This window comes from Marmota flaviventris, chromosome 6, assembly GCF_047511675.1.
Source record: "Marmota flaviventris isolate mMarFla1 chromosome 6, mMarFla1.hap1, whole genome shotgun sequence".
In the NCBI taxonomy this organism is placed as follows: domain Eukaryota; kingdom Metazoa; phylum Chordata; class Mammalia; order Rodentia; family Sciuridae; genus Marmota; species Marmota flaviventris.
Genome location: NC_092503.1, coordinates 120,000,806 through 120,027,683, shown reverse-complemented (window position 1 = coordinate 120,027,683; position 26,878 = coordinate 120,000,806). Strand labels below are relative to the sequence as shown.

Sequence of the window (26,878 nt, the reverse complement as noted above, 5' to 3'; positions counted from 1 at the left end):
TAACTATCTCTCTTCTGACCAAGATGTGGTCCATGCTCCTTCCTGCAGCTCCTGTGTGAATCAGAGAATCTCACTGTATCTGTCTTGTTTTGTATCTAACCTGGATGTTTTATTTTTTTCCTCATATTCCCCACTTGATTCCTGTTTATGTCTTCTTCCTCTTCAATCATGATGATTCTGTCAACTTCCAATCACCCTAAATGCCCATCTTACATTCAAAAAACAATACTTCCAAGGTGTTGCTTAGGGTAAGTGGTACAGTATTTACAACTACCACACATATGTGAGGTGGAAACTTTTTCATTCCATTTTACAGTCAAAAACCAGCTGTTCTAGGTGCCCTCCCCCCAAGTAACCCAGAAAGTTAATAACAGACCACATAGGAGTCTCCAGATAATGTCTCTTTAGAAAGGACCCTGAGTTAAATGAAATTGCAAATAAGTGTCCAAAGAAAACATCATCAGTCCTCCTGAGGTCCTAGAGAGAAGAACTATTTGGTCAGACCTCATTTCTTAGGTAAGAGTCTAAGTCCCTTCTCTGGAAAAGTGTCTCGATTTCCTCCCCTCTACTCCAACCTGCCAAATAAAACCACAGTCCCCATTCCTCAGCACACAACACAGATGCATTTATAACCGTTTTTACTTTATTGGGCTTAGGGGGCACCCAGGAGGGATGCTCCCTGAAATGAAGAACACAAAAAAGGATGAGCTGGGCCCAACCCTCCAGGTCCACACTGGCTGCTGAGCCAGTTCTCTTTCTCTGGCTTTGGTCGGGCTACTCCTTCTTCTGGGACTTAAGATGACCAGTTCCCTGAGTCTACCAGGCTAGCCTGAGGAGGCCTGCCCAGTCTCCACCATTACTGACTGGCATCCCGGTACTGGTGCAGCAGGTCACTGACATCTGTACTTTCAACTTTCACCCAACCATCTTCCTTCATATGGTACACTGTGGACAAATGAGAGAAGAGCATGGAGTCACCCTTCACTTCAGCAAGTTCCTGTTCACAGTTTTATGTTAAAGGCAACAAGAACACACATGTGCACACACAGACACACATGCTCAAAACCCTTATTACTGGGCACTTCTTCTTACTCTGAAAACCTCCTCCCTACCACTCTGCCTCCCCTGAGTACCCTAAAATTAAATCCCAATTCCCAGGCATGATGGTGGGATTATCAGTCTCTTACTATTGACAACGCCTCCAGAATAGCTGTCTCTGTGAGTGGCATGAACAATAGCCCTGCGACCAAGGTCATAAGCTTCTTCAGGACTAAGATTGGGCCGATAGCCACTGTCCATAACCCCGTAGGCATAACTGTTCCCACTACCGGTGGAGAACATACATCCTGAGAGCCGAGTCCCATTGTGATCCACATAGTAAAGTCCTGGACCCTGTAAGATGAAACAATGTTCTGAAATGAATTTGAAAAGGAAATGTTGGTAACATAGAGGCTTAAGGGTGAGTCATAAAAAGTTTTCAAAAGAATGAAAGTTACCATAAGAACATTTGAATTAGGATAGCACTTTGGTAAAAATCACTTTAGAAATAAAAGGAAAAACAAAACTGGGATTCAGCTATTTTAGCAAAATAGCTTATGAAGGACATAAAGTGTCCACATCTGGACCAAGAAATAGCCTGTGCATATACTGAAACAGTTCTAGAATCCAACATTCTATATGCTGTACATCTTGCCGGGGCAGAAGTGGAGGGTAGCAGGCAGAAGAGCTCACTCATCTGTGCTGAGGGATCATGGGAAATGGAGAGTACCCACCTTCTTGTCCCAGCCACAGATCATACTGCCCATGGAGAGGCCCATGCCCCGGTACTGACACATCATGTTGGAGAGCAGTTTGGAGGCAGCTGACACTGAGATCCGCTCCCCATTCCGCAAGTAGTACAGCCTGTATGAGGACAGGAGGTGGAGGAGGAAGTTTAGCTCTCTCCCACCTGATGAATCATGAAATGATTAAAAGCTAAACACTTGGAAGGAATTATTTTGTAGTCTCCAAGGATTGGGGAAAGATGTGGAATGTAAAGTATCTAAAACACATTTTTAAAACCTAGTAAATGATACTACATCATCACAGCTGATAGTGTCCACACTAAATAATTGAGAAAGTATTTGGTTTATAGGCAGCAGTACACACGGAGATTTGGGAGGCTTTTATCACTCAAAGACTGTTTGGGAAGTACTCTTTTAGCATTAATATAGACCACAGGGGACAAGGGTGAGGAGCAGTGATCTAGGAGACCCAGGAATCAACCACTAGACTAAGAAAGGGAGGTGTGATGCCTCACCCACCTGCACTCCTTGGCCAACAGGCGCTCCCAGTACTGACAGTCTGCTGCACAGCCAGACATGGTGCCAAGCAGGTAGGGATTAATCTCAATCACCTTGTTCACCCTTAAGGTATCTGAAAGAAGACAGAGTTTTGAGAAAGGCAGAATGACCCCGCAATTCTTCTTATGTGCCTTAGATCAATATCTGCTTTGGCTTTGGTGCAAACATCGGGCTTGCACCAAAGGAAGAGGGCCCAGCTCTTCAAGATTCTGCTGAAGAAGCCTGCACACTCACCAATGTAACTTCCGGCCGAGGCCCGGGAATCCACTGCTACAATAACTCCATGCTGGAACTTGAAGGCCAGTGTGGTTGTGCCATGGGCCATCTCAATCTGGACATTTCTTTCTTCGTCTCTTCCCAAGGACTGCAGGAATTCAGTGGGCTATGAGAGAGAAAGAGGAAGAGAAAGGGGCACTGAACACTTCTGTAGTAGGAAACTCCAAAGAAAACTGTTTTATTAAAGAGTGCTGGGAATAAGATATGTAAGAATTCTCGAGCCACCAAAATATGTGATAATTAGAAACCAATTCTGGAATGAAATGACTTGGGAGAAGGAAAAGAAGCAGCACAGGGCACCAAACGTTTCCACTTTTCAGTGCAACAGAGATGAAAGAAAACAAATGTTGCCATTACTAAAAATGTTTAAGAATGATTTTAAGGGGTTTTCCCCCCATTGATAGGTCATTCAACCTTCACAAAACATGTTTTAGGAATATATTCTCATTTTAAGGAAGAGGTTGAAACCTAGACCGAATGCCTTGTTCTCGGACACACTGTGAGTTACTGAGACCAGACTAGCCACCAAAGTTCACAGGTCTTCCAAGACCCTGCACAGCCCTTATACCATGTGACAACCTAATGAAAAAGGCTTCAGGGTTTGTGTGTGGTGGAGAAGGGGGAGGAAAGCTCTCTTGCTGTGGGAAGGGCGTCCCAACCTCATCCCTAACTTTTTGTCCTCGTCTGCACTTGCTAGCTCTCGGGTACCCACGCTCCTGTGGGCTCCTCTCTGGGCCGGCTCTGGGTGCTGCTCTTCTTCGCTGAAGGATCACCCCCTAGGCGTTTCCCGCCTCTGTCAAGGCAACCTCAAGACAGACTCTCGTTCCTCCACGCTTTCCTCTCCCATCCTTTAGGGTTTCCAGCCACCCTCACCTGCATTCCCCGGGGGAGGGCGAGCTCCGGAGATCGCATAGAGAAACTGTAGTGTCCCGGGTCGGAGCGATGCCTGTTTCCCGCAACAGGGACAACCCAGTCGGGCCGCTGCCCTCCGGGGGCTCCGCACACATCCTGCAGCGCCATGATCGCTTAACACCCGGAGATCCGTGGACTCTCGGAGGAGGAAGTGAAAGCGAAAGCCGTGGCACCAAGGGGAGGGAACCAGAATTTTTTTTTTTTTTTCTCCACATTCCCCTGCCCTTTCCGAGAAAAGGCCAGGGGATGTCTGAACCGAGAGTTTCATACTGGGGACAGACATCTCTTCTCCGCCATCACGGAGGTCGACAAACGATGGGCAATGGTTTGTCAGAAGGGTGGAGGGAGCGGGCCTTCGGACGCCCTCTTGGAGTAGATTACAGTGAGAGACACCAGGCAGGCATCCGCTGGAAATAGCCAAGGAGTGGGTAGGGTCGTGTCACCTAAAGACGTAGCCTCAATCAGAAAGGTGCAAGTCTGCAAGGGGCAGGAGGCGGTTGCATGTCGGGGCATGTGAGGGTGGGGGACAGAGTTCCTATTAGCATCATTCTATAAAAATCAGGGAAGAGTAGAAGTAGGTGGCGGGGATGGTGGGGACAATGTGTCTGGGGCCACTGGAAAGAATGTACCCGCATTGTACCTGGTCCCTAGGAGAAGGAGACAATCTCTTTCCACGTGGTCCCTTGTCGGGCCCCTCCCGGTTCAACGGTCTCCTAACCAGAGGCCACCCACAAGAACCTGCCTTTCGGCCCACCTCTCCTCGCTTGGCTCCTGACTGCAATAAAACGCTGCTGAGTTGAATCCCCGCCTCTTCTTGCAACCTGTGTCGGCCTCATCTGCCCAGCAACTGTTAACGTCACACACCCTGGCCCTCCCTGAATGGAAGAAATTTACTAGATAAGCCCGCCCAGTACTCTGAGATTACCCAGGAGGCAGGTGCCACTCTGAACGAAGTGAACCTTTCAGAAAGGATCTAAGTGAACCGGGTGGGTGGTGTGAAGCCCTGCTAGCCCCTGCTCGCGCGCTTGCGCTTCCTCCATTGGGTTCGCCCTCGGTGTTCCAGTTCTGAAAGAGTCGGCTCTGAGCTGCAGCTGCTGGTGTCCTGAGGAGGACTGCATCAGAGTCTTGCTCATCCTTGGGAGCAGATCAGTGTGGGGGAATAGAGGGGTGACCACAGAAATAAAATATCTGGGAGAGGGAATGGTGCCCCTAGGGCTGTCAAACATTAATAATACTAAAAGAAGACCTTCCGAAAAGTACACTGCAAAAGGTGTTGAACTCTTGGGGTGCCAGAAACAGGAGAAATCACAGTACAAAACACCAACTTTATTATAAATATCAAGAACCCACAGAGTAATTATGGGCCAGCATATGCCTTTGGACATATTGAAGGCTGCTGGTCTCCCCTTTCTGTACATTCTGAATATTTCTTCTCATTTTTAGAGTGCTATTCAGACCAAAGCATCAAATGTATCTCTAAACCCATGGAGGGTTTACAAAATCCTGTTTTGTCTTCCAGGAAGTCTTTATTATCAAGAGGAGCTTGGAGAAGAAGTAACACACATACAAATTTCAACAATCACCCAGAGGTTACATCTTAACATGTAACTCTTCCTAGCAGCAGCTGCCCACTCTATAGCTTTGGTAGGACCTTTGCTCCCAAGTTCTCCACCACAGAGAACAGAATAAAATGGAGGGAAAGGTAATGTGCAGGTAGAGAAGTCTTTCATTCTGGAGCACCTGCAGGAGCCTGCACCATGTCGAAGTAGCATCCCCTGTTCTCCATGAGCTGCTGGTGGGTTCCCTCCTCACAGATGGTGCCTCCTTTCAGAAAGAGGATGTGGTCAGCCTGCTCCACCAAGCTGAGATTCTGGGTGATAAGAAGCACAGAGCGAGAGAAACGCTCTGGGCTTTCATACAGGAGTTGCTGCACCTGAGGAAAGACAGAAACTCTGTCAGGACGGGACCCCTCACTCCCAGCCCAAGAACCATCCATCTATGTTTCCAGGGCTAGGACAGACCTCACAGGGTCACTGCCTGGTCTTCCAACAACCCCAAGGGCACTGAAGATTCCTGTTTTGAGTGTTTCTCTGTCGAACCTTTGCTTTATTAAGGAATATTCATTCACATGAGGCGGTACAAAGTAGGAATCTCATGGTGAAACTAAATCTCCTCTCTGCCTATGGGCCAGGATTACTTTATTTTATTTTATGTTATTTTTGGTACTAGGGATTGAACTAAGGGGTGCTTAATCACTGAGCCACATCCCCAGCTCTTTTTATTTTTTATTTTGAGACAGGGTCTCACTAAATTGCTTAGGTTAGCTTTAAATTTGGAGCCTCATGCTTCAGCCTCCTAAATCAATGAAATTACAGGCACATGCCACTGTACCAAGCAGGAATTTTTTTTTTTTTTTTTTAGATTTTGAGCAAATATAATTTAGTAGTAGTAAAAAGCATTTGCACTCAAGTCAGACAAATCTGAATTTGGGTCAAGGCCAAACAGCAGGTTATTCAACCTCTCTTAGCCTCCATTGTATCTGTAGAAGAGGACAATAATGTCCAGCTCACAAGGAATCACGATTAATAAATTGATGACACAGTACTATAAAATAGTATCAAGTCTAGTACGTAAGTACAAGATTAATTAATATTAATTTTAGAATAGTCTTTTCTTTATGTTTGTCTTTATGGATTCAGAGATAATCTCTTTTAACTGGTTCTGAATATCTTGGGGGAAAAGCTAATGGGAACTGAAAATTCCAAGGACCAGTTTGGATAATTATGACATTGGTGTAACTAATGTAGGATGAGTAAAGGAAGTAAGGTTCAGTGGGATCTAGGCATTAAGAAGATGGCTGTCTTACCCGTAACTGGCTGTTTGCATCCAGGGCACTCGTGGCGTCATCTAGAATGAGTACACATGGCTTCCGAATCAATGCTCGGGCCAAGGCCACTGCCTGTCGCTGACCTCCTGACAGCTGGCCCCCAGCCTCACCTACCTCTGCAGAGATAAGAGCCCAGATGAGAGCTGGATAGACCCATGTGTTCACATGTGCAAACACACACACACACACATACACACACACACACACAAACACACACCAAGGACTGATGGATACAACTGGACAGGGGAGGTTCTGGGAGGGTGGGCAGAGTTCTGAGGCTATGAGGATGAAGCCATCACAGCAACAAGATCTTACAACTTCAAATTGATGTCCACGGGGCAGGAGGAATGGAATAATAAAGATAAGACTACTGGGGTTTCAGAAGGGAAAAAGTGTTCAGGTGGTAAGATGAATGGGTACCTGTGTCATAGCCCTGGGGGAGCCCAGAAATGAAACTATGGGCTCCAGACTGTATTGCAGCACTTTTTATCTCCTCCATAGTTGGCTTCTGGATCAGACCATAGGCAATATTTTCTTGAATACTTCTTCCAAACAGCTGTGGTTCTTGTCCCACTGCAGCCACCTAAGATATGGTGAAGAATCACAGAACAAGTAACAGGAATATAGCTATCTGGAGACAGGACATTCACGATTGACAGCATATTATAAAATTACATTCCTCTCCTGACCACAATTCCATATCCACCCAAAGTCTCCTAATCATCCCTAACCTTCCTTTCAGCTCAGTGGCAATGCTCTTTTAGGTTGGTGCTCCCCTTCTTCCCCATGCCATCTTCTTGCTCACCTGTCTGTGCAGGTAGCGATGTTCATATTGAGGAAGGGGCTCCCCATCCAGCAGCAGCTGGCCCATGGTGGGCTGGTAAAGATTCTGCAGCAGGGCAGCCACAGTGCTCTTCCCTGATCCATTGGGTCCCACTAGTGCTGTCACTTTACCAGGATATAGGGTGAATGTCAGCCCCTGGAAGTCAGAGAATCACAATAAGAAGCACTCTAATCAAGGACTCTAACATTAAGACTGTCATTGTCTTGTTACTTAGCATGACGTCTTACCCCAGAGAAGAAAGGAGAAAATGAGGACATATAGGAATTCTTAAAAATATCTATCTATATAGATATAGATAGATATATAGATATATATAGATAGATAGATTTTAAGCAAATATAACTTATTTTCTTAAAATAAGTAAAATGACACAATACCTTTATTTTTGTTTATTTTCATTTTATGTGGTGCCGGGGATTGAACACAGTGCCTCACACAAGCGAGGCAAGCGCTCTACCACTGAGCCACAACCCCAGCCTCGACATATAGGAATTCTTACTAGCCCAAATGCATAGACTTCTGGGATGATACCTCCCCAAGGAGAAGAGATGGAAGATGAGACAAAGAAGAAGGTAAAGAAAAGCACCACTATGCCACACACATGATACTGGATACCACCAGGAAGCAGAAAAAAAAATCACATTCTTAATCACACAAGAAAAGAAAGAAGACCAGGAACACATATTTTGGTGAGAAAGTCCTTGGAACATGAGAGTCTTCTCTTTAAAACCTCTTTTCCCATTCTCCTTGGAAGTTCAAACTAATCCTTGAGTTTGGGGAAGATTTATGGAACAGATATGCTTACCAATGCCTGTTTATTTTTTACTTATTTATTTTGGTACCAGGGATCGAACCCAGAGGCACTCAACCACTGAGCCACATCCCCAGCGTTTTTTGTTTTGTTGTTTTGTTTTAGATAGTTCTCACTAAGTTGCTTAAGGCCTCATTAAGTTGCTGAGGCTGGCTCTGAACTAGTGATCCTACTACCTTAGCCTCCCAAACCACTGGGATTACAGGCATGTGCCACCATGCCCAGCCTTATCAATGTCTTTTACAGCTTAAGAAGGGTTGGGCTTGATGTTTAGCAGGCTAGAAGCAGAAAGAAAATTTAGGATGACAGAGGTTAAGGTGAGATGGCTGGAATACAGAGATTGAGAGGCTATACCTGTAGCACTAGGACGTCTGGATCATTAGGATAGGCAAAGGAGACATCTTGGAACTGGACAAGGCTCTTCATGTTTGAGGGAATCAATAGACCCCTGGGTGGGCAGCGAGGGGTCCGGTCCAGATATTCAAATATTTTCTCTGAGGAGCCTATAGCCTTCTGTACCCGGGGATAGGCAGAAAGCAGCACCTGTAGGAGAGATATGAATGTGAGAGGGGCAGAGGGGGAGTCCTAACCTACTTGCCAGCATTATATGACGTGAGAAGGGTAAAGAGTGGAAGGAAAGGAACACAGGTGGTGACGGGATGGGGAAGGAATAGCACTGGGGAGTGAAACTGGAGGGACCTCACCTTGACAGCAACGGTGAACTGTATCTGGTAGAGAACAAATGCAACAAGGTTCCCACTTCTTATAGTCCCTGTTATCACCATCTGCCCACCAATGTATAGAATTCCCACCTTCAGCAGCAGCCCTGAGACCTATGGAGAGACCACACAGAGAGACTTTTAAAAAGAAGAATTGTGGAAGGGACACAAAGAACCAGAATGGTTAGCATAAAGGAGAGATAAAGTCCCTTTCTCTCAATCTATAGTAGCAGGCTCCATAGGTAGAAAGGAAAAATGAACCAGTCAGACCCATGGAGTCTGACTCAAATACAGATCCCAGGAGTCCTCCTTAACGTTTCTCACATCAACTTATTTGGGGAGCATTTTACTCTTCACAAAAAGACTTTCATGAATATGCTGCCAGCTAATATTAGTATCAAGAGTCCCTGTAAAGGAGGGTCCATCATTTCCATTTTTCTAAATGAGGAAACAGCCTCAGAGAAGGTAAGTTACTTGCCTGTACTCAGAGCTAGTAAACGGCAGCATCAAGCCAGGACTGCTGATTGCTGTTCAGTTCCCTTTACATTACATCACAGATGCCCCTGATCCCTGGCTTCTAGTATTCCCATGGCTCTCACTAGCATATCGGCACAGCACCACTATGAAGTGGACCCAGGTGCAGAAATTTATGACTCCCTTAGCTTTTGCTGAGAGGCAAAGGAAGGCCCTAGGACTGGAAGACATGACATCTTTCCAATCCATAAGGTTGGGTGAACTTTGTATACCATAGTAGAAGCTACTTAGCAACCCTAAAAGAAGAAGGAAGTTAGAGACAACAAGTAGAGTAACTGAGTCTCAGTGCTATGATGAAAACTCGGAACCAACCATGTCCTGGTGCAGGAAGAATGGAAGGAAGATCAGGAAAAGGACAAGGGAGTGGCAACTCATCTCCAGGTTCTCACATCAGTGGTGCACAGGTTGACTGCATAGGCCAGGGCCTCCTTTTGGTTGAGTGTCTTCATTTCCTCCAGCTTCTGCCTAAACTTCTGGGCCTCGCCTTCCTCATTGGCAAAGCTCCGGACCGTAGGCATAGCTGACAGGGCCTCGATGGCCACCTGGCTGGCCTCTGCCAGAGAGTCCCGCACCTGTACTCCCAGTGACTGTGAAGACAAGGACAAGAAATGTCACATATGGTTAGCAAACCATAAGAGACCCTATTATCTGAACTACATACTTAAAAATTAAAGTCTGGAAGAGAAAGAGGGACAGGAGGGAAGACAAGGGGGCACAACTATACCACTGGACACTAAAGACATGCAGGGAAGAGGAAAATTTCTCAAAATAGTTTGAGGATCATATTCTTAAGGAGAGATTGTGGGAAGAAGTTAGAAGAGAACATGGAGATCAATGCTGAGCAATCTGTGAACATGGATTATAGGAACTACAGGGACAGGGAGTTCCATGAAGATTGAGAATCAGTGAGGGTACCAAGAGAGTCATGCTGAAAGCAATCTGAGAAAAAGTGAGTCTTCCCAGTCAATGATGATGGTCTGTGTAGGTTGAGCCAACTCCCTGGACATACCTGGCACCATTTTCCCAGCTTCTTAGGCAGAAGGAAAAGCAGAGGCAGGGCAGCCAGGGTGACCAGGGTGAGGGACAGTGACCCCCAGAGCATGAGCCCCAAGAGACACAGTCCTCGCACCAGGTACCACATCAATATGTTCAGTTCATGACTCAGAGACTCACACACGGTGGATGTGTCATCTGTTACTCGAGAGGTGATGTTACCTGCCAGGGTCGGGAAGAAGAGAGTGGAAGGAATGAGACCAGTTCACAGAGTGATGAGAAGAGGAACAAAGAGCCAGGATGCCAGGGTTGGGGTGTCAACATGGGTTTCTAAGGAGGCTAGGCAAATGAGCTTAGGAGTCTGGGGAGGTGTGGGAACCTCAATGCAGAAAAAATGAGTGTCAGAGAGGAAAAGCCTGGCCAAAGGCCTTCATTTCAACTCTAAGAAAGTTGGTTTGCCTGTGATTTTATATTTCTCTAAAAGCTTTTTCTTCTTTAAAGCTTTGTATATCCCACACTATTCACAAGAAGGAGCTCAAACTGGTCGCGCAGCAGACCCGGTGAAGGGAGGGTGCTGCTAGGAAGCAGTCCAGGAGTCCATCATGAATGCTGCATTGGGAATCAAGATGCTGGGTCTAACACCAAGTTTGCCTCTAACCAAATATGACTATCCAGGTTTCAGCATTTAGGGTCTAGACCTCACGAGGCAGTGGGACTTCATGATCTCAACATTCCCAGGTTTCAAATTCTATAGTTTCTGACTAGAACACATGGGGACAGATTTATGTGGAATTCTGGATGAAAACATTTTTTAAGGTAAAGAGAACAACATTTTGTTTCTGAGGTATATTGAGTATAACAAATAAGAATGTGTGGGTTTAGCGCTGGGTTTGTGGCTCAGCGGTAGAGCACCCGCCTAGCATGTATGAGGCCCTGGGTTCGATCCTCAGCACCACATAAAAGTAAATAAATAAAACAAAGATATTATGTCCAACTACAGCTAACAAATAAATAAATAAGAATGTATGGGTTTAAGAAAGGCAGGGGAAATCTGCAAGGTTAAAAGTAAAAGAGCTTATATGGAGATAAAGAGCATAAGAGTGTATAAGGAATTTCGTGAGAAACCTGTTTGGTTCTGCTGGAAAAACTCCGTCTCCTGGCGCAGGACAGCCTGAAACACCTTTCCCTGAAAGTGACTATGTACACGCCCCATTGTGCTGTTATAGATCCCATCGCCCACGAACTCCAGCAGTGCACTAGAGAGAGATGGGGAAGAAGAAGGGTCAGGGTATGTTCAGGCAAGGAAGAAAAGGTCCCAGATATCCCTGCAGGAGTGCACTTTGGATGGTCTCCCCAGTATCCAACCCTCTCTTTTCCAGGGTTCCTATGTTGAACTCCCAGACCTGGCTATGGTGAGAATGGACATAAGAGTGATGTTTCGGGTTAAAGTAGTAGCTGTCTTATCTTGTAGAATCCAGTCTGTAAGGCGGCCGGTGAAGAATGGAATGGCCATCTCCCCTGGAAGAGAAGAGAGATGGGTCAGTCACAAACTTTAAGTCTGAGCAGGTCATCTCTTCTCAAACTGTCTCCTCCCTGCCCCTCTCCAGGCTTACCATTACCCTGCAGGGCAGCTGCAGAAAAAAGACTTTGAGTTCATAGCCCAAACCTGAATATGATTGAACTCACAATCCTGTGGTTGCCCCACCAGCGCCTTCAGGGAGTTTAATTAAGAAGGATGGAGATGGTGCAGTAAAATACCCTCCTGTTAGAAATAAGATGTTCTGCCTCAGAGAAAGGACTTGCCCACAGGGACCCAGGCCAGCACTGAAGCCCAGGACTTCTGCTCCCATCCAGTCCAGTCTGGAATGGTCTGCAGGACCTGAGCTAGGTAGAGGTCCACCCATCAACATTTCCCAGAACCCACACTGCTCTTCTTTGACCATCACCCTGGATTCCTGCCCAGCCCCCTGTATCCTTCCCTTCAGCCCTGCGTCTCCCTTACCAAGACAGGAGAGAACCAGTAGGACCAGGATCAGAGGGAAACGTCGCACCTCTGAGCCCAGGCAGCCTAGAAGTCGACGTACCGCAACCCCAGAGTCTCCATGACCGCTGGCCTCCCAGAGACTCCCGAGCTTGTGCCACAGTGCGGCTGCAGGCAGTGCGGCTACATAGCTGAGGACGAACGCATCCAGGCGACTTCCCCAGTGCAATAGTCTGGTGCTATCAACATCCCCGAGGGCTCCCCACGAGCCCAGCTCTCGAAGCAAGGCAAGTCCCGGTAAGGCCAAACCCAGCGCCGCCGCCAATGGCTCCAAAACTGCCAGCCACCCGTGGCCCCTTGTGCTTCCGCCCTTGCAGCCAACTGTTGCCTTGAGGATCCCGCGGACCCCCAGCCACAGTATGATCCAGCGGCTCAGACCCACCACCCAGGTCCGGAGCAGCAGCAGCGAAGAGGGCACTAGCCGGGAGACTATTCCGGGCAGCGCAGTCCGGAGCAGCACACAGTCGGCGGAAAGTAGCAGTGATGCCCCCAGCCACGCTCCCAGGGAAGCTCCGGAGCAGCGGAAGAACCCGCAGCGGGCGGACGACTTTGGACAGGCCATTGCCTCGCAGGAGCTGTCCCTGGTCCCGGCCTGGGACTCTCCGCTTTCCCGACTGGGCCGGAGTCTCTGCTGCCCGAATCCACGATCCGGTGGGCGACCGGACCAGCGGCTGGGGGAGGGAAGAGCCGCCGGCCAAGGCGGAGCTCTAGGAAAGTCCCAGGAACCGGCTGATGCTGGCAGCGCTTGCTAGAAGTGTGGCTGTTTAGGGGAAAGAGAAATCGAAAGCGGCCGCCGCTCATTAGACCCGCCCACTTCTAAAAGCGACCCGCCCAAACTATTTTGGAAGTGGTCATTGAAATCAGAACTGACATTCTGGCTAGCAGCCCTAGTGTCCCCATTGTCGCCATCACACACCCCACCCCACCCCCGCCGCTTCCCTCCTCTCCCGGCCTCCTTCAGGTCCACGGGCACAAATTTTCTCACCCCAGCCGCTTGGCGGGACTCTTCTGTCACCTGTCTCCGGGCAGATCTGCCCAGCACAGGTTAGGACAGCGCGCGACGCCTCGCCGGCGCCCCCTGGCGGAAGTAGTGAGGGGGCGGGGCTGCGAGCCGTAGGCAGCGCGCTGCCGCTGATTGGAAACTAGTGCCCCAGTCAGCAAGGAGCGCGGCGTTTGGCTGGGATGCTGCGGGCTGGAGCACCTACCGGGGACTTCTCCCGGACCGGAGAAGTCCACACTGGGGTAATGAGTCTGGGTCTGAGGGTTGGCAGAGGGCTCAGGGAGGTGGAGACAGGGGGACCCTGGAAGAGCCGGGCAGTGAATAGAGAAACTAACCAGAAGTTTAGGGAGGTAGCCTGGAGCAGCCAGTGCTTGCACTCCGCAATGAACATAGGTGCCCCTATTCGTAAGGAAGATGTTCAGGGTCTCCGTGCGACCGTGTTGGAAAAGGGAGCTTTGGCTCTTAGCTGGTAGCGTCAAGGGGAAGCTGCTCTGAAGCGCTTTCGCTTTCCCTCTGGTGTGTACAGTGGGGGTGAGTTAAATCAAGAGAGGAGCTTGGAGACTGCAAAGAGATAAGAAAATGGTGCCCTGAATGAAGCAGGGCAGCACTTGGAAGAAAGAAATATGAGCATTTATGCAGAAGGACCAATTCATTACACAAAACTTTGTCCCTGGGTAACTCGCAGCCCAAGCACTAATAAAGGAAGGAAGGTGTCCTTATGTGAGATGCTCTTTCCTGGAAGGCTCCTGCTTGGCACAGGTGCTGCCGTGCTCCCTACCTTACCTCCCTCATGCCCGCTGGGGGAGTTTGCCCATACCGGGTGCCTGGAGCATATGAAAGCATATGGCTGGTTTCTGCTCTCTGACCACTGACTGCCACTACTCTAGGCCTCAGGTGGTTTTGTTATAAAGAGATGGCCTCTGAGATGTAGTACTCCTGTTCTCTGGCCCTTTATATATAAGTCAGTATGTCAGAAAGTGCACTCGAGGTAGGCTCCGTAGGGGCCAGAGTAAGGCGTGGAGACCTGCCCACTTCTAAAAGCTACCCGCCCAAACTATTTTGGAAATGGTCATTGAAATCAGAACTGTCATTCTGGCTAGCAGCCCTGGTGTCCCCCTTGTCGCCATCACACACTCACTTCCCTCCTCTCCCGGCCTCTGGCAAATTTTCTCGGCCTCCGACAAATTTTCTCATCCTAGCCACTTGGCGGGACTCTTTCTTCACCTGTCTCTGGGCAGATCTGCCCAGTACAGGTTAGGACAGCTCAAGATGCCTCACCAGCGCCAGGTGAGCAGTGGAAAGCACAAGAAGTCTCACTGCCAGATTAGCAGTGGAAAGCACAATAAGTCCAATCAAGGGATAGGAGTTAGACCTGGGTTTTAGTTCCAGGTCTGCTATTAATTCTGCATGACCTTGGCTAAGTAATTTCTTCTCCGTGACTCAGTTTCCTCCACTGAACAGAGAATCTTTAAGGCTCCTTCCAACTCAACAAGATCTGGAAAAGTATATCTTTATCCTCTTTCATTCTTCCTTAATCCTTTTCTTGACCTGGAAATTTCAGTTCAAATTTTCCAGTCAAGAGATCTGGACAGAGATCAGCACTCTCCTAGTACAGACTCTTCCCCTGGCTGCAAAGACTTTGATTTACCTCTTTCAATCCTTCTATGTGTTCTTGTTTCTTCCCTCCTACCTTGACCCCAGGCCATGCCAACCACTGACCTCCTTGATGTTTTCCATTGCCTGGTAAATTTAAAGAGCTCACTTCTGATTAAGCAAGAATTGAGGTAAAGGATTTGGGATCAAAAAAAAAACCTGACCTTGTTTACCAAATTCACAGTAACTTGCACTATCAGATCTGTACCACATCTGCACCTACAACAGGCACAGGTAGTGGAGACTATTCACTTGTGGGCTTCTTCACCAGCACATGGAAGTGACCCCCCCCCCAGCCCTCCCCTCAATAGGATCACTTCTCCCTTTAGGAACCTCATCTCCACCTCTCTTTTGAGTGGTAAGAATTCCACTTAGGGAAGTTGGGGCTTAGAGATAGTTCTTTCTGTGTGGTCTTAGAGCCAGGCTGTGACATTTGCCTACAGCTGAATGAAACAGTAGAGAAAGAAGAAAGATGTAGGGGAAAAAAAATCCTGTGCTAGGAGTCAGCTCTGGCCTGAACTACTGTGTGACCTTGAGCTAGTCACCTTCCCTCTCCGGGAATGTTTCCTCTTCTATAGCATAAGGGATGGGGACTTTTCCTGCTCTGACATTTCATACTCTGTGTCTCTGCAGACAACCATCATGGCAGTGGAGTTTGATGGGGGTGTCGTGGTGGGTTCTGATTCCCGGGTGTCTGCAGGGTGAGTACAGTGAAGGTGTATATCTTTGGACGGAAGCTAATGATGGCCCCCAATACACATTTTTTTCTGACCCATTTGTGAAAAAATCTGATAGGTTAGAGCTTTCGGGAAATGAAGCTGACCTTTTCAAAAATCTACTATAATATGACCTTGGGTAGATGTATGGGTGCTAAATTCATGGAGGAGGATCTAGGGTCTCAGTACCTAAATAGCCTGTCCTTGTCATGTGTCACGATAAGTGTAAAGGACTAGGGTCTGAATGTGGCACAGGCTGTAGGTTTCTGAGGAGTCTTCTTCCATCTGGGTTTAAGGATAAATAAGATGGCTTCATCAAGTAAGCATCTCACTTCTCATTTTTACGTTTTCATTTAACTTTGTCTCTTCTCCCCTCCTAGCCAGTTTTCTCACATGCAGCATGAGTATATAGGATTAGATCAGTATTACTTACATTATGTTCTGTAGAACAGAACTCCTCCAAGATGATTAATAGGGAAGAAAAATTCATGAGGCACATGTTTCTTAACTCCGTATATTTGTTTTGTTGTAAAATCTAAGTCTGAAAAGAAGTCTAATTAATAATGATTAATAGAGTGATTACTTTATCTGAGGTTATTTTATTTTTGTTGGCTGCTTTAATCCAAGCATTAAATTTCATGCTATTCTCTTTTCAAATAACCTTGAGAAACAATAAATGATTAGCCCCCCAAATTCCTGCAACTCTAACATTAATGACCATTGGCTGTTTCCCAACAGAGAGGCAGTGGTCAACCGGGTGTTTGACAAGCTGTCCCCTCTACACCATCGCATCTACTGTGCCCTCTCTGGTTCAGCCGCTGATGCCCAAGCCGTTGCGGACATGGCCGCCTACCAGCTGGAGTTGCATGGGTATGACACCCTGGGGACCTGACTCCAGATGAAGTATCTTGTTCCAGGAGCAATGTTTCAGCTTCTGTTTTTATTAGCTTTGAACAGTTTCCACATCTGTAAAGTGGAGTAAATAGTACCTACTCTGACTCCCCAGATGGCTGTTTTGAGAATCAAATGATAACTGTGAAAGCCGTTTGAAAACTGTAAATACTATCCTAAGAAAACTCATTAGGAAGAAAACAATGATGTGGGGCCCACCATAATATCAGGCAGTCACCACAGGAGAAATCAAAGTCCCTAGGACTGAGGTGAAGCTTATCTGCTTTTCCCCGTAAGGGCAGGGCCCTTGCAGCCAAAAGAGACTTGTACCATTGCAAGATGGGTGGGGTGGAGCTGAGTGGAAGAGGGTGAATAACTGAAAGCTCCTTACAAATTGGTGGTGTGGCTCTCTAGTTTCTCTGTAGATGAGGGAGAGAAGCTGGAGTTTGAACTATTGCAGCTGTAGGTTCAAGTGTCACTTGGCAGGGATGACAGTAATGGCACAGGAGGGTGGGACTTATTCCTAACATCTCCTTCAGGTTGGAACTGGAAGAACCTCCACTGGTTCTGGCTGCTGCAAATGTGATAAGGAATATCACCTACAAATATAGGGAAGACTTGTCGGCACACCTCATGGTAGCTGGCTGGGACCAACGTGAAGGGGGCCAGGTGAGTCCCTCCCAAGGCACCCCCTTCCTTGGGGTTTCCCATTTCCCTACACAGGGGATGGAGGTCATAAGTCATTCCAGCAATGAGTTCCAAAGACACTGCCTCTTAAAAAGTACACTACAGCCTCAACTGTTGGGGATATGAAAAACAGGGCTTCCCTACAGGGTGCAAAGATGACCTGCTTGACTCAGTGGGAACGAGCGGCTCTATGATTCTGTAGTCTGACCTGAGGGTGCCTCCGCCGCCAGGTATATGGAACCCTGGGAGGAATGCTGACTCGACAGCCCTTTGCCATTGGTGGATCTGGCAGCACTTACATCTACGGTTATGTGGATGCAGCATATAAACCAGGCATGACCCCTGAGGAGTGCAGGCGCTTCACCACAGATGGTAACTAACCATGCAGGAGGTAACCTGGGGGTGGGAGGCTGCACGTGGGAAGGAAGTAGTTTACGAGGAACAGGAATATAGATGGCCACTTAATTTATTGTTCAAACTGGGACACTTTGAAAGGGAAATTGGGAAGGACAAATATAAGACTGAATGGGGTTTGAGGACAATAGGGGTAAATCAGAACTGTTCAGAACAAAACAAGCTAGGATATGTGGTCCTCGTAGGAACCAGTGGTGTGCTGGGCTGGCTCATGCCAATGCATGAGGGCTGACTATTAAATATCCGAGGGTTTGGAACTTCTTGTTAATCTGTTGGTAGTTTGAAACTGATCAGTGGCCACAACTAAACCATGGGCATGAGTGGGTGCTACATATGAAGGCTTCTTTTTGGTTGCTTTTCTGAAGCTGGTTTACCAGTTCACCACTAAATATGCCTCTCTGGAAGCGGGGTTTTGAGGTGAAAGTGGAAGTCGTCCTATGGTGGACAGGAGGGGAAGGAAAAGATTTTTGAAGCTAAGTCATTCTCTCCTCCTCTCTCTAACTTGAAATCCTCTGCAGCTATCACTCTGGCCATGAACCGGGATGGCTCCAGTGGAGGTGTCATCTACCTGGTCACTGTCACCGCTGCTGGTGTGGATCATCGAGTAATCTTGGGGAATGAGCTGCCAAAATTCTATGACGAGTGAATCTTCCTCTGACTTTCCTTCCTTGTTTTTAATAAACTCTACAGGACCAGAGGCCAGTGTGGTGAATGGGGAATGGGTGTCAGAGAGGTGAATATTAGGAGAGGGGGCTTCTTCCCTCCCAGATGTCAGCATATTCTTTTTATTCTCGTCTCAGATCTGAAACATCTTTCCTAGAGAAAGGAGACAGGAGAATACTAGAAATAGGAGGGAACCTATATGTGATAGGTCATCATACTCAGTGATTTTTAAACATTATAGATAATTTTTTTAAATCTCATAGGGCTGCTGGGTGTGGCTCAGTGGCAGAGCACATGCCCTGGATTCAATCCCTAACACACACACATAATAATAATAATAATAATAATAATAATAATAATAATAACAATAATAAAACAACTCATTCCAAGGCTTAAGAGATAAGGGTGCAAAAATTAACCCGCAAGTTTGTCTGTTGACACTTAGGAAATTGTTACAGATGTTTGAGTAACTGGGTTAAACACAGCTGAGTTCTGGTACTATCTTTGCCTGCACTTCCTGAGTGACAGGGCAACTTATTTCCCTTCAGAGAGCTCTCCTTTTCTTCTCTATACCAGAAAGTGGTGAGTGTTTTCTTTCTCCAGCATCCAATGACATTTTGCTAATAAGTGATCCCTTGGGGACTGGGATTATGGCTCAGTTGTAAAGCACTCGTCTGGCATGTGTGAGGCACTGGGTTCGATCCTCAGCACCACATTTAAAAAGTAAATAAATAAGTAAAATAAAGGTATTGTGTCCATCTACAACTAAAGAAAATATATTTTTTTAAAAAATGATCCCTTGGGCTGGGGATGTGGCTCAACTGGTAATGCGCTCGCCTGGCACGCACTGGGTGCTGGGTTCGATCCTCAGTACCACATAAAATAAAATAAAGATGTTGTGTCCACCGAAAACTGAAAAATAAATATTAAAAAATTTCTCTCTCTCTCTCTCTCTCTCTCTCTCTCCCCTCTCTCTTTAAAAAAAAAAATGATCCCTTAAGAGGTCCATTCAACGGAAATATAAGTAGCATCTCAGGCTAAACCTAAATTCAGAGTACTCAGAGACAATCACATACCCTTAGGAGTGTGGGGAAAATCTAAAATCATAAAAGCCTCCTTGCTATTTATTTTGAATTTTAAAAATAATAGTTTAAGAGCCTCTCTCTCCCGGTGATCACAACTAGAAACTCTGTACAGGATACAAAAACAAGTACTTGAGGAGTCTGAAAGTAAACAAGAGCAGGTGGGTTGTGAAGAGAGTCAGAACTCAAAGGCCACGTTTCAAGGCCTTTCCTCCCCCAGCTTTGCCCTGAAGTCATTCTGAGTACAGAAGTGCACTAGAGCATAGCACAAATGCTAAGTCTCCAAAACAAATACTAGAGGAAGTAAGAAAAAGGGCCCCTGTGGGCAGGAGAGTGTAGGGGAATCTCCAGAAAAGACCCCTGAGGCTGGGGATTCCCTGATTCCAGGTCTGAACCCTCGTGATTGCTCAGTTACCCTTGAGCTGCACAAGCCAGGGACTTACCCGTGTGACACACCCTAAGCAGCACAGCGAGACTGAGAACTGAACCAAGATTGAAACCTATTAAAACTGGAAGGCTTGATTTTTTTTATTGGCCAACTAACTGCTCTTATATCCCTACCCTTCATTCCAAAAAGAGTTTATAACAGTTTAGAGACAGATATGATATATATATATATATATATATATATATATATATATATATATATATATATACACATATATATGTATATATAGATATACATATATATGTATATATAGATATAGATATTGTATATAGGATTGAACTAAGGGGTGCTTAACTACTGAGCCACATCCCCAGCCCTTTTTTGAATTTTATCTTTTAGAGACAGGGTTTTGTGAGGGTCTTGCTAAATTGCTGAGGCTGGCCTTGAAACTCTCGATTCTCCTGCCTCAACCTCCTGAGCCCCTGGAATTACAGGTGTATGCCACCATACCCAGCCAGACATAATTTTTAAAAGTACAAATCAGGGTAAAGGGAAAATTAGGTTAAGAGAATAAATGAATCTAAAGGCTAAAATGTGTATATACATTAAAGTGGTATGGAGCTGGCTTACACTGGCTTGCAAGAACAGACTGTAAAATATAACCTGTCTCAAAACAAAAAATAAAAAGGGCTAGGTCCCATTGGCTCAGAGGCTGAGGCAGAAGGATGGTGAGTTCAAAGAATTTCTCAAGACAGTTGTTAAATCATTGGTAATTTGATATTGACCATGATGGAAGTATTTACCCTACAGAAATCAGCAGTGCTACCAGTCAGATCTTGTTTTTTCCCCCAGAAAGCCAGTTTAACAAGACACATATGTACCAGCCAGCCATCAATGAATAAAATACAGTTGGCTCTGACTCACAGGGTATAGAAAGAGAACAAGGAAATAAAACCTAGAACAAGATTTCACATGATTTATATTTTGAAAGCCACCCAAAAATCCCAAATATATAACTTCTTAAGTCACACAGGACTTTTACTGAAATAGAATATGCATTATGCTATAAAGAAAACTGCAGTAAATTTCAAAGTCTCAGTTTTAGAAACTATGTTCTGCAATAGAATGAGAACTTGGTTAACAAAATGATATCTAAAATTCTTTTATCTAACAGAATATTGATAAATAACATTGATTTAAAAGTCAATCATGAGAAAAATGAACTCATTTGAAACCAGGTTAAAAAAAAAATGTTACCCCATGTTTTGGAATACTGATATAGCAGTAATTTGGAAGACTTTTATGACTTCAATATATTTATTAGAACAAGAAAGTTAAAAATAAATGGCCAAGAAATTCTCCTCAAAAATCTGGGGGGAGGGCTGGGGTTGTAGCTCAGTGGTAGAACACTCGCCAAGCATGCACAAGGCATTGGGTTCGATCCTCAGCACCACATAAATGTAAAATAAAGATTAAAAAAAAATCTGGGGGGAGAGGTGGGAATGTGGCTCAGTGGTTAAAGTGTTCCTGGGTTCAATCCTTGGTACAAAAAAAAAATCTGTGGGAAAATAGAAATTGAATAAACCTAAAAAAATAAGAAGAAAAAAAATATTTAAAAAAAATGAAATAGAGAACAAAAACTAAGTAGTGAAGAGTCACAAAACAAAAGGTATAGCCAGGCATGGTGGTACATACCTATAATCCCAGAGGCTAGGGAGGCTGAGGAAGGAGGATTGCAAGTTCAAAGCCAAGCCTCAGCAACTTAGCAAGACTGTAAGCATCCTACTGAGACCCTGTCTCAAAATAAAAAATAAAAAGGGATAGGTCCCATTGGCTCAGAGGCTGAAGCAGGAGGATCTTGAGTTCAAAGCCAACCTCAGCAAAAGCAAGGTGCTAAGCAATTCAGTCAGATCCTGTCTCTAAATAAAATACAAAAATAGAGTTGGGGATGTGGCTCAGTGGTCGAGTGTCCCTGAGTTCAATCCCTAGTACAGAAAAAAAAAAATCTACTTCTTAAAATATATTTCTAAAATATTCAAAGTTAGAACAAGACTGTGAATAAAGGGGAGAAAATGAATAAAAATAAAGAACAAAAAAGTGAGAATTGCTGTGAGTACAACAGAGATATAAACATAATAAAGGGTATTTTGAATAAATATATACTAATAAATTTGAAAACCTTGGTGAGATAGATAAGTTCCCAGAAAACCACTTAATCTACTAAAATCAGCACAAGAATAAATACAAAATCAACTACACCAATTAATATTGAAGATACAGAAAAAGTTGTTGATGGCCTCTGATAAATGATTTTTTAAATGCCCAGATGATCTTACAAGTGAGTAACATTGCACCAGTCTTGGTATGGTGGCACACGCCTATAGTCCCTGCAGCTCAGGAGGCTGAGACAGAGGATTCCAAGTTCAAAGCTAGCCTCAGCAACTTAGCAAGACCCTGTCTCAGTATAAAAACTAAAAAGGGCTGGGGATGTGGCTCAGTAGTTAAGCTTCCCTGGGTTCAATCCCTGGTACAAAAAAAAAAAAAAAAAAAAAGTGATTAACAAACATTAAGGAACATACAACTCCCAGCCTCACAGCTCAAAACTTATATACCTTTTCTTTCCTTCCTCCTTCCTCCTCCTCCTCCTCCTTCTTATTCTTCCTCTCCCTTTCACTGAACTTAAAATCTTAAAATAATAAAGTTTTTATCTCACAGTTCTAGAGGTTAGAAGTTGGAAATCAAAGTGTCGATAGGGTTGGTTCCTTCCGAGGGCTGAGAGGTAGAATCTGTTCCAGGCCTCTTTCCTGGCTTTTGGTGTTTTATGGACAATCCTTGATGTTCTTGGTTTCTAGAAGCATCACTTCAGTCTCTGCCTTATCATCTCTGGCTTTCTTCCCGTGCGTACCTGTCTCTGTGTCCAAATTATTGCTTTTTTTAATCAGTCATTTGAATTTGGACTCACCATATGACCCTATCTTAACTCCATCATCTACAAAAACTCTATTTCCAAATAAGGTCACAATAGGTTCTGGAGATTAGAAATTCCACATATTACAGGTGGGACACCAATTCAACCCATAATAGGGACCTCACACTCAAATCATTGAACCCAGTTGTTGTTCAGATGTCCAATATCCTGGCTTCTTCATTCTCCACCACCCATTTTTTTGTTGTTTTGTTTTGTAATACCCCAAATATTCAACAAACAGACACACCACTGAATCATCCAGATACTTTGTTCATCTCTTATTATGACCACTTGGATTCAATGTTGGTGCAAAAGATAGGAAAAGGTGGAGCCATGAATAGCCACCATCAGGAAGATTCAACCCAGGGGTATTCCAGGGCTTAGGTGCAGTGACTGCTGGAAAGGAATTCAGAACCCAGGAGTGCCGCAGTCTGGCTGGGCACAAATCACGAGCCACTGAAGCAGGAACAAACTTTATTTTTAAACTGCAGGAAAACACTTCACACAGCTCCTGGGGAATCCTCCCGAACGCCATGAGGCTTGTCCAGGAACCCCCAGCCGGAAATATCTCCCCCGGAAATCCCTCCTCCTGCACTTCCCCAACCAATGGGAACTCTCGGGGAATCCCCGGAAATCCCCACAAGAACTCCAAAATAGTGAGAGAACTCAAAAGTTGCGGCAGAGGCGGATAGTAATGCCTCGCCTGTCAATCAATACTGTTGGCAAAATGCCAGGGGCCATACAGACTCGGCCTTGGCTCTCAGCATCTCCCCCTTTTTGTTTAATTAAACAACAAGCAATGTGGCTTAGGGACCGTGCCTGTTAGGTAGTCCAATTCAACATATGGTCCTTACCCGTCATCGGATGAACTGACCTCTAGGCGTCAGCCTCCTGTCTTAGGTTGGTACCACTGCAATTGGATCATACCCATCACTGACTACCGGTCCAGCATACAGCCATACTTGTGGATAGGCCTTTGCACCAGTGGGGGGGGTGAGGTTCTTTGCCTCACCTCTGTTGGCCCCCAAATTTTAGACCATCACTAGTAGAAGGGAGGAGGATGCAAAAATGCCATGACACTAAGCCAATTGAGGGCTCCTTTGAAAAATTGTACCACCGGTGACACCATCAGCAAAAATACTCCAGCACTACCACAATTTGCTGTACCAACAGATAGTTCACAATGCATACAAGTGATACATAGTCCAGGCAAGGTCTGCAAGCAATTCAAAGCAGAGGAATCTGTCAATATGTCCATTTCCTCCCAAAGTAAATCGACTCCTTAATTGAGCATTACTTGTTGAGTTATTATTCATTGATGCATCAGTTTTTACAGTTTGTTGTGATAACTATCGAAGAAGCTGTAGGTTGGTTTTATCTTTGTCTTCACAGGCACTGGGATGAAGATAGGAATTCTGGCAATGATGCTAAGAAAAAAATTATGTAACATTCCAACAGGCACTAAGAAAACAATTTTTTGAACAATTTACATTATCCTGAACAGAATTATTAAATATAATGAGAAGGAAAGGTGAAAGTAAACAAACAGATCTGTTAACCTCCTTATTTGTTCACATATTAAAACAATTTTCAACAGCTGTTTACCCAATCTAAATTAAACCATTAAAATCATGTGAATAAAAAAATTCAGATCCATTTATTCATGAGCGCTCCTCATATATGATATATGGACATACGCACATACAGACATACAACACAAAACAGAAGTGTGCACACATAACATACAACACATAAGACAATAGTAAAGGCCTTGTAGCTTTACCTAGGTGAAATCTCATTAACTCATTAACTCATTAGCTAACTCATCAATTTGATCCATAGTATATGGAGTAATAATTTTATTGGGAGAAATTCCAAACACTCCCTTGGCTGCTTTTATTCCTTTGAGTATTAATTGTCCTACAGCCTCAGGATACCTAGTAAGAATAGTGTTAGGAGAATAAGATAAATGTATCCACAATAATGGACCTTCTTGCCAAAATACTCTTGTAGGAATATTTTTTGTTGGTATTACAATAAATAATAAAGGCAAACTTATATCAATTCTATCCAAATGCATATTTTCCATATATGTTTCAATAATTTTTAATGCCTTTCTTGCTTCAGGCGTTAACATGCGGGGTGAATTTGGATCTGATGGACCTTTTAGAATATCAAATAAAGGTCCCAACTCTCCTGTTGGTATGCCTAGATAAGGCCTTATCCAATTTATGTCTCCTAATAACTTTTGAAAGTCGTTAAGTGATTTGAGTTGATCTACTCGTATTTGAATTTTTGGTGGACGGACCATGGTTGAGGATAATAGAACTCCTAAATAATTAATTGGAAAATTTAATTATACTTTATCTATTGCTATCTCTAGATTATAATTTTTAATAAATTTATAAGTGTGGCATAACATTCTAGCAATGTGTTTTTATCTTTGTGTGCTAACAATACATCATCCATATAGTGAAATATTTGTAGTTTAGGATTTTGATTTCTAAGTGGCTGGATTGCTTTGTTAACATAAATTTGACACATAGTTGGGCTGTTAGCCATCCCTTGAGGGAGTACTTTCCATTCATATCTCTGATCAGGACCTTCATGATTCAGTGCAGGGATAGTAAATGCAAAATGTGGACTATCCTCAGGATGAATTGGAATTGAAAAAAAACAATCTTTAATATCTATAGCTAAAACGTACCAGGTTTTTGGCAAAGCAGACAATTGAGGAATCCCCGATTGAGCAGGTCCCATAATAACCATCTCATTATTAATGGCTCTTAAATCTTGCAATAATCTCCATTTACCAGATTTCTTTTTAATGACAAAAATGGGAGTATTGTAAGGAGATACGGAAGGTTGTATATGTCCCTCCGCTAATTGTTGTTTGACCAGGTCATGGGCTGCTTGTATCTTTTCTTTAGTCAGGGGCCACTGAGGAACCCATACTGGTCTATCTGATTTCCAAGTAATTTTTATTGCCTCAGTGACCCCTTCTGAAAACCCAGTCCATGTCTATTTATTCCCTGATCTATTTGAATTGGTGCTGCTATGCCTTGTTCTCCTAATCTTTTTTCTTTCCTGAAACCTTGTCTAGCCCTAGTAGTGGGTGCATTTGGATTGATGTTATTTGTTAATGTCAAACCTAATTGATCTAGGACATCTCGTCCCCATAAATTTATAGGAAGATGATCCAATACATATGGCTGTATAGTTCCTTCACATCCTTCAGGATCCTTCCAATCTAATACCATTGCACTTCTACGGGGATTAGTTGCCACTCCTAGGCCTCGAAGCGTTTGAGTGGCTTGTTGTAACGGCCAATGTTTTGGCCATTCTTGACGAGATATGATGCTAAGGTCTGCACCTGTATCCAGTAGCCCATTAAATTCATGTCCTTGAATATTTAGTTTTAGCATGGGACGAGAATCTAAATTTAAAGACAGCATAGCCCAATCTACACCTGTGGAGCCTAATCCCCTGGAACCTCTTTCTATAGTACTACTGGAAAATTTATCATGTAGGCTGGGTATTATTAATAACTGTGCTATTCTATCTCCTGGTGAAATTACGGATATACCCTTTGGAGAACTGGCTATAATTTTTATTTCACCTTCATAATTGGGATCAATTACCCCGGGACTTATCATAAGTCCTTTTAGCGTAGAAGAACTGCGTCCTAACAATAAGCCTACTGTTCCTTGGGGAAGAGGTCCTTTTACTCCTGTGGGAATGATTTGAACTCCCATCTCTGGAGTTAGTACTGCTCTGGCGGAGGCGCAGATGTCCAACCCTGCGCTCCCTCTGGTTCGTCTGATGAGAGATCTGATGGATAATGTGTCCTGGGCACTACCCTGATGGTGTTGCTGGGTTCCTCCATGGTGTTTCTGGGTTCCTCCAGTGCCCCGTACATTTGTGGTCGTGGGCCCCGGAGCATTGGGCCCCCCTGTCCGTTTTTTGGCAATGGAGCCCGATGCCTTTCTCCATGATATCGTGGGTAAACACTTGGTCCTTGTCTGTTTTTTGATAACGGAATACCCTCTATGGTGGT

The 26,878-nt window shown here is 44.8% G+C and overlaps 3 protein-coding genes across 4 annotated transcripts; 1 reads left to right on the top strand and 2 right to left on the bottom strand.

Annotated features, from left to right (window-relative positions):
- Window positions 1-621: 621 nt before the first annotated feature.
- Window positions 622-3,712, bottom strand: Psmb8 (proteasome 20S subunit beta 8). Its single transcript, XM_027943699.3, has 6 exons — window positions 3,492-3,712; window positions 2,577-2,724; window positions 2,304-2,415; window positions 1,773-1,902; window positions 1,188-1,392; window positions 622-945 (listed from the first exon to the last, which is right to left on the bottom strand). Exons 1-6 carry the CDS (start codon window positions 3,636-3,638, stop codon window positions 857-859), a joined length of 831 nt encoding a protein of 276 aa, XP_027799500.1. The 5' UTR covers window positions 3,639-3,712; the 3' UTR covers window positions 622-856.
- Window positions 3,713-4,835: 1,123 nt separating this feature from the next.
- Window positions 4,836-13,187, bottom strand: Tap1 (transporter 1, ATP binding cassette subfamily B member). Of its 2 annotated transcripts, none has more exons than XM_027943693.3 (11): window positions 12,321-13,187; window positions 11,722-11,836; window positions 11,444-11,574; window positions 10,335-10,540; window positions 9,715-9,912; window positions 8,777-8,905; window positions 8,427-8,615; window positions 7,223-7,396; window positions 6,838-7,000; window positions 6,397-6,533; window positions 4,836-5,463 (listed from the first exon to the last, which is right to left on the bottom strand). In XM_027943693.3, the coding sequence occupies exons 1-11, from the start codon at window positions 12,919-12,921 to the stop codon at window positions 5,257-5,259; spliced, it is 2,250 nt and encodes a 749-aa protein (XP_027799494.2). In that variant the 5' UTR covers window positions 12,922-13,187; the 3' UTR covers window positions 4,836-5,256. The 2 variants fall into 2 exon arrangements, with proteins under 2 accessions (XP_027799494.2, XP_027799496.2); XM_027943695.2 differs by having other exon boundaries at window positions 12,403-12,481.
- A 278-nt stretch (window positions 13,188-13,465) lies between these two features.
- On the top strand, window positions 13,466-18,417 carry Psmb9 (proteasome 20S subunit beta 9). Its single transcript, XM_027943696.2, has 6 exons — window positions 13,466-13,601; window positions 15,646-15,713; window positions 16,467-16,598; window positions 17,159-17,288; window positions 17,537-17,678; window positions 18,239-18,417. The coding sequence occupies exons 1-6, from the start codon at window positions 13,542-13,544 to the stop codon at window positions 18,364-18,366; spliced, it is 660 nt and encodes a 219-aa protein (XP_027799497.1). The 5' UTR covers window positions 13,466-13,541; the 3' UTR covers window positions 18,367-18,417.
- Window positions 18,418-26,878: the final 8,461 nt, after the last annotated feature.

Excerpts from the sequence above, each read along its gene's own strand:
- Psmb8 (XM_027943699.3), bottom strand. The coding sequence starts at position 3,638 with ATGGCGCTGCAGGATGTGTGCGGAGCCCCCGGAGGGCAGCGGCCCGAC. Across the intron at positions 2,725-3,491 it reads CCCTCCCCCGGGGAATGCAG|CCCACTGAATTCCTGCAGTC; the intron begins GTGAGGGTGGCT and ends TCTCTCTCATAG. Across the intron at positions 1,903-2,303 it reads CTGTTGGCCAAGGAGTGCAG|GCTGTACTACTTGCGGAATG; the intron begins GTGGGTGAGGCA and ends GTCCTCATACAG.
- Tap1 (XM_027943693.3), bottom strand. The coding sequence starts at position 12,921 with ATGGCCTGTCCAAAGTCGTCCGCCCGCTGCGGGTTCTTCCGCTGCTCC. Across the intron at positions 10,541-11,443 it reads TTTCCAGCAGAACCAAACAG|GTAACATCACCTCTCGAGTA; the intron begins GTTTCTCACGAA and ends CGACCCTGGCAG. Across the intron at positions 7,001-7,222 it reads ATCGCTACCTGCACAGACAG|GTGGCTGCAGTGGGACAAGA; the intron begins GTGAGCAAGAAG and ends ACCATATCTTAG.
- Psmb9 (XM_027943696.2), top strand. The coding sequence starts at position 13,542 with ATGCTGCGGGCTGGAGCACCTACCGGGGACTTCTCCCGGACCGGAGAA. Across the intron at positions 16,599-17,158 it reads TACCAGCTGGAGTTGCATGG|GTTGGAACTGGAAGAACCTC; the intron begins GTATGACACCCT and ends CATCTCCTTCAG. Across the intron at positions 17,289-17,536 it reads ACCAACGTGAAGGGGGCCAG|GTATATGGAACCCTGGGAGG; the intron begins GTGAGTCCCTCC and ends CTCCGCCGCCAG.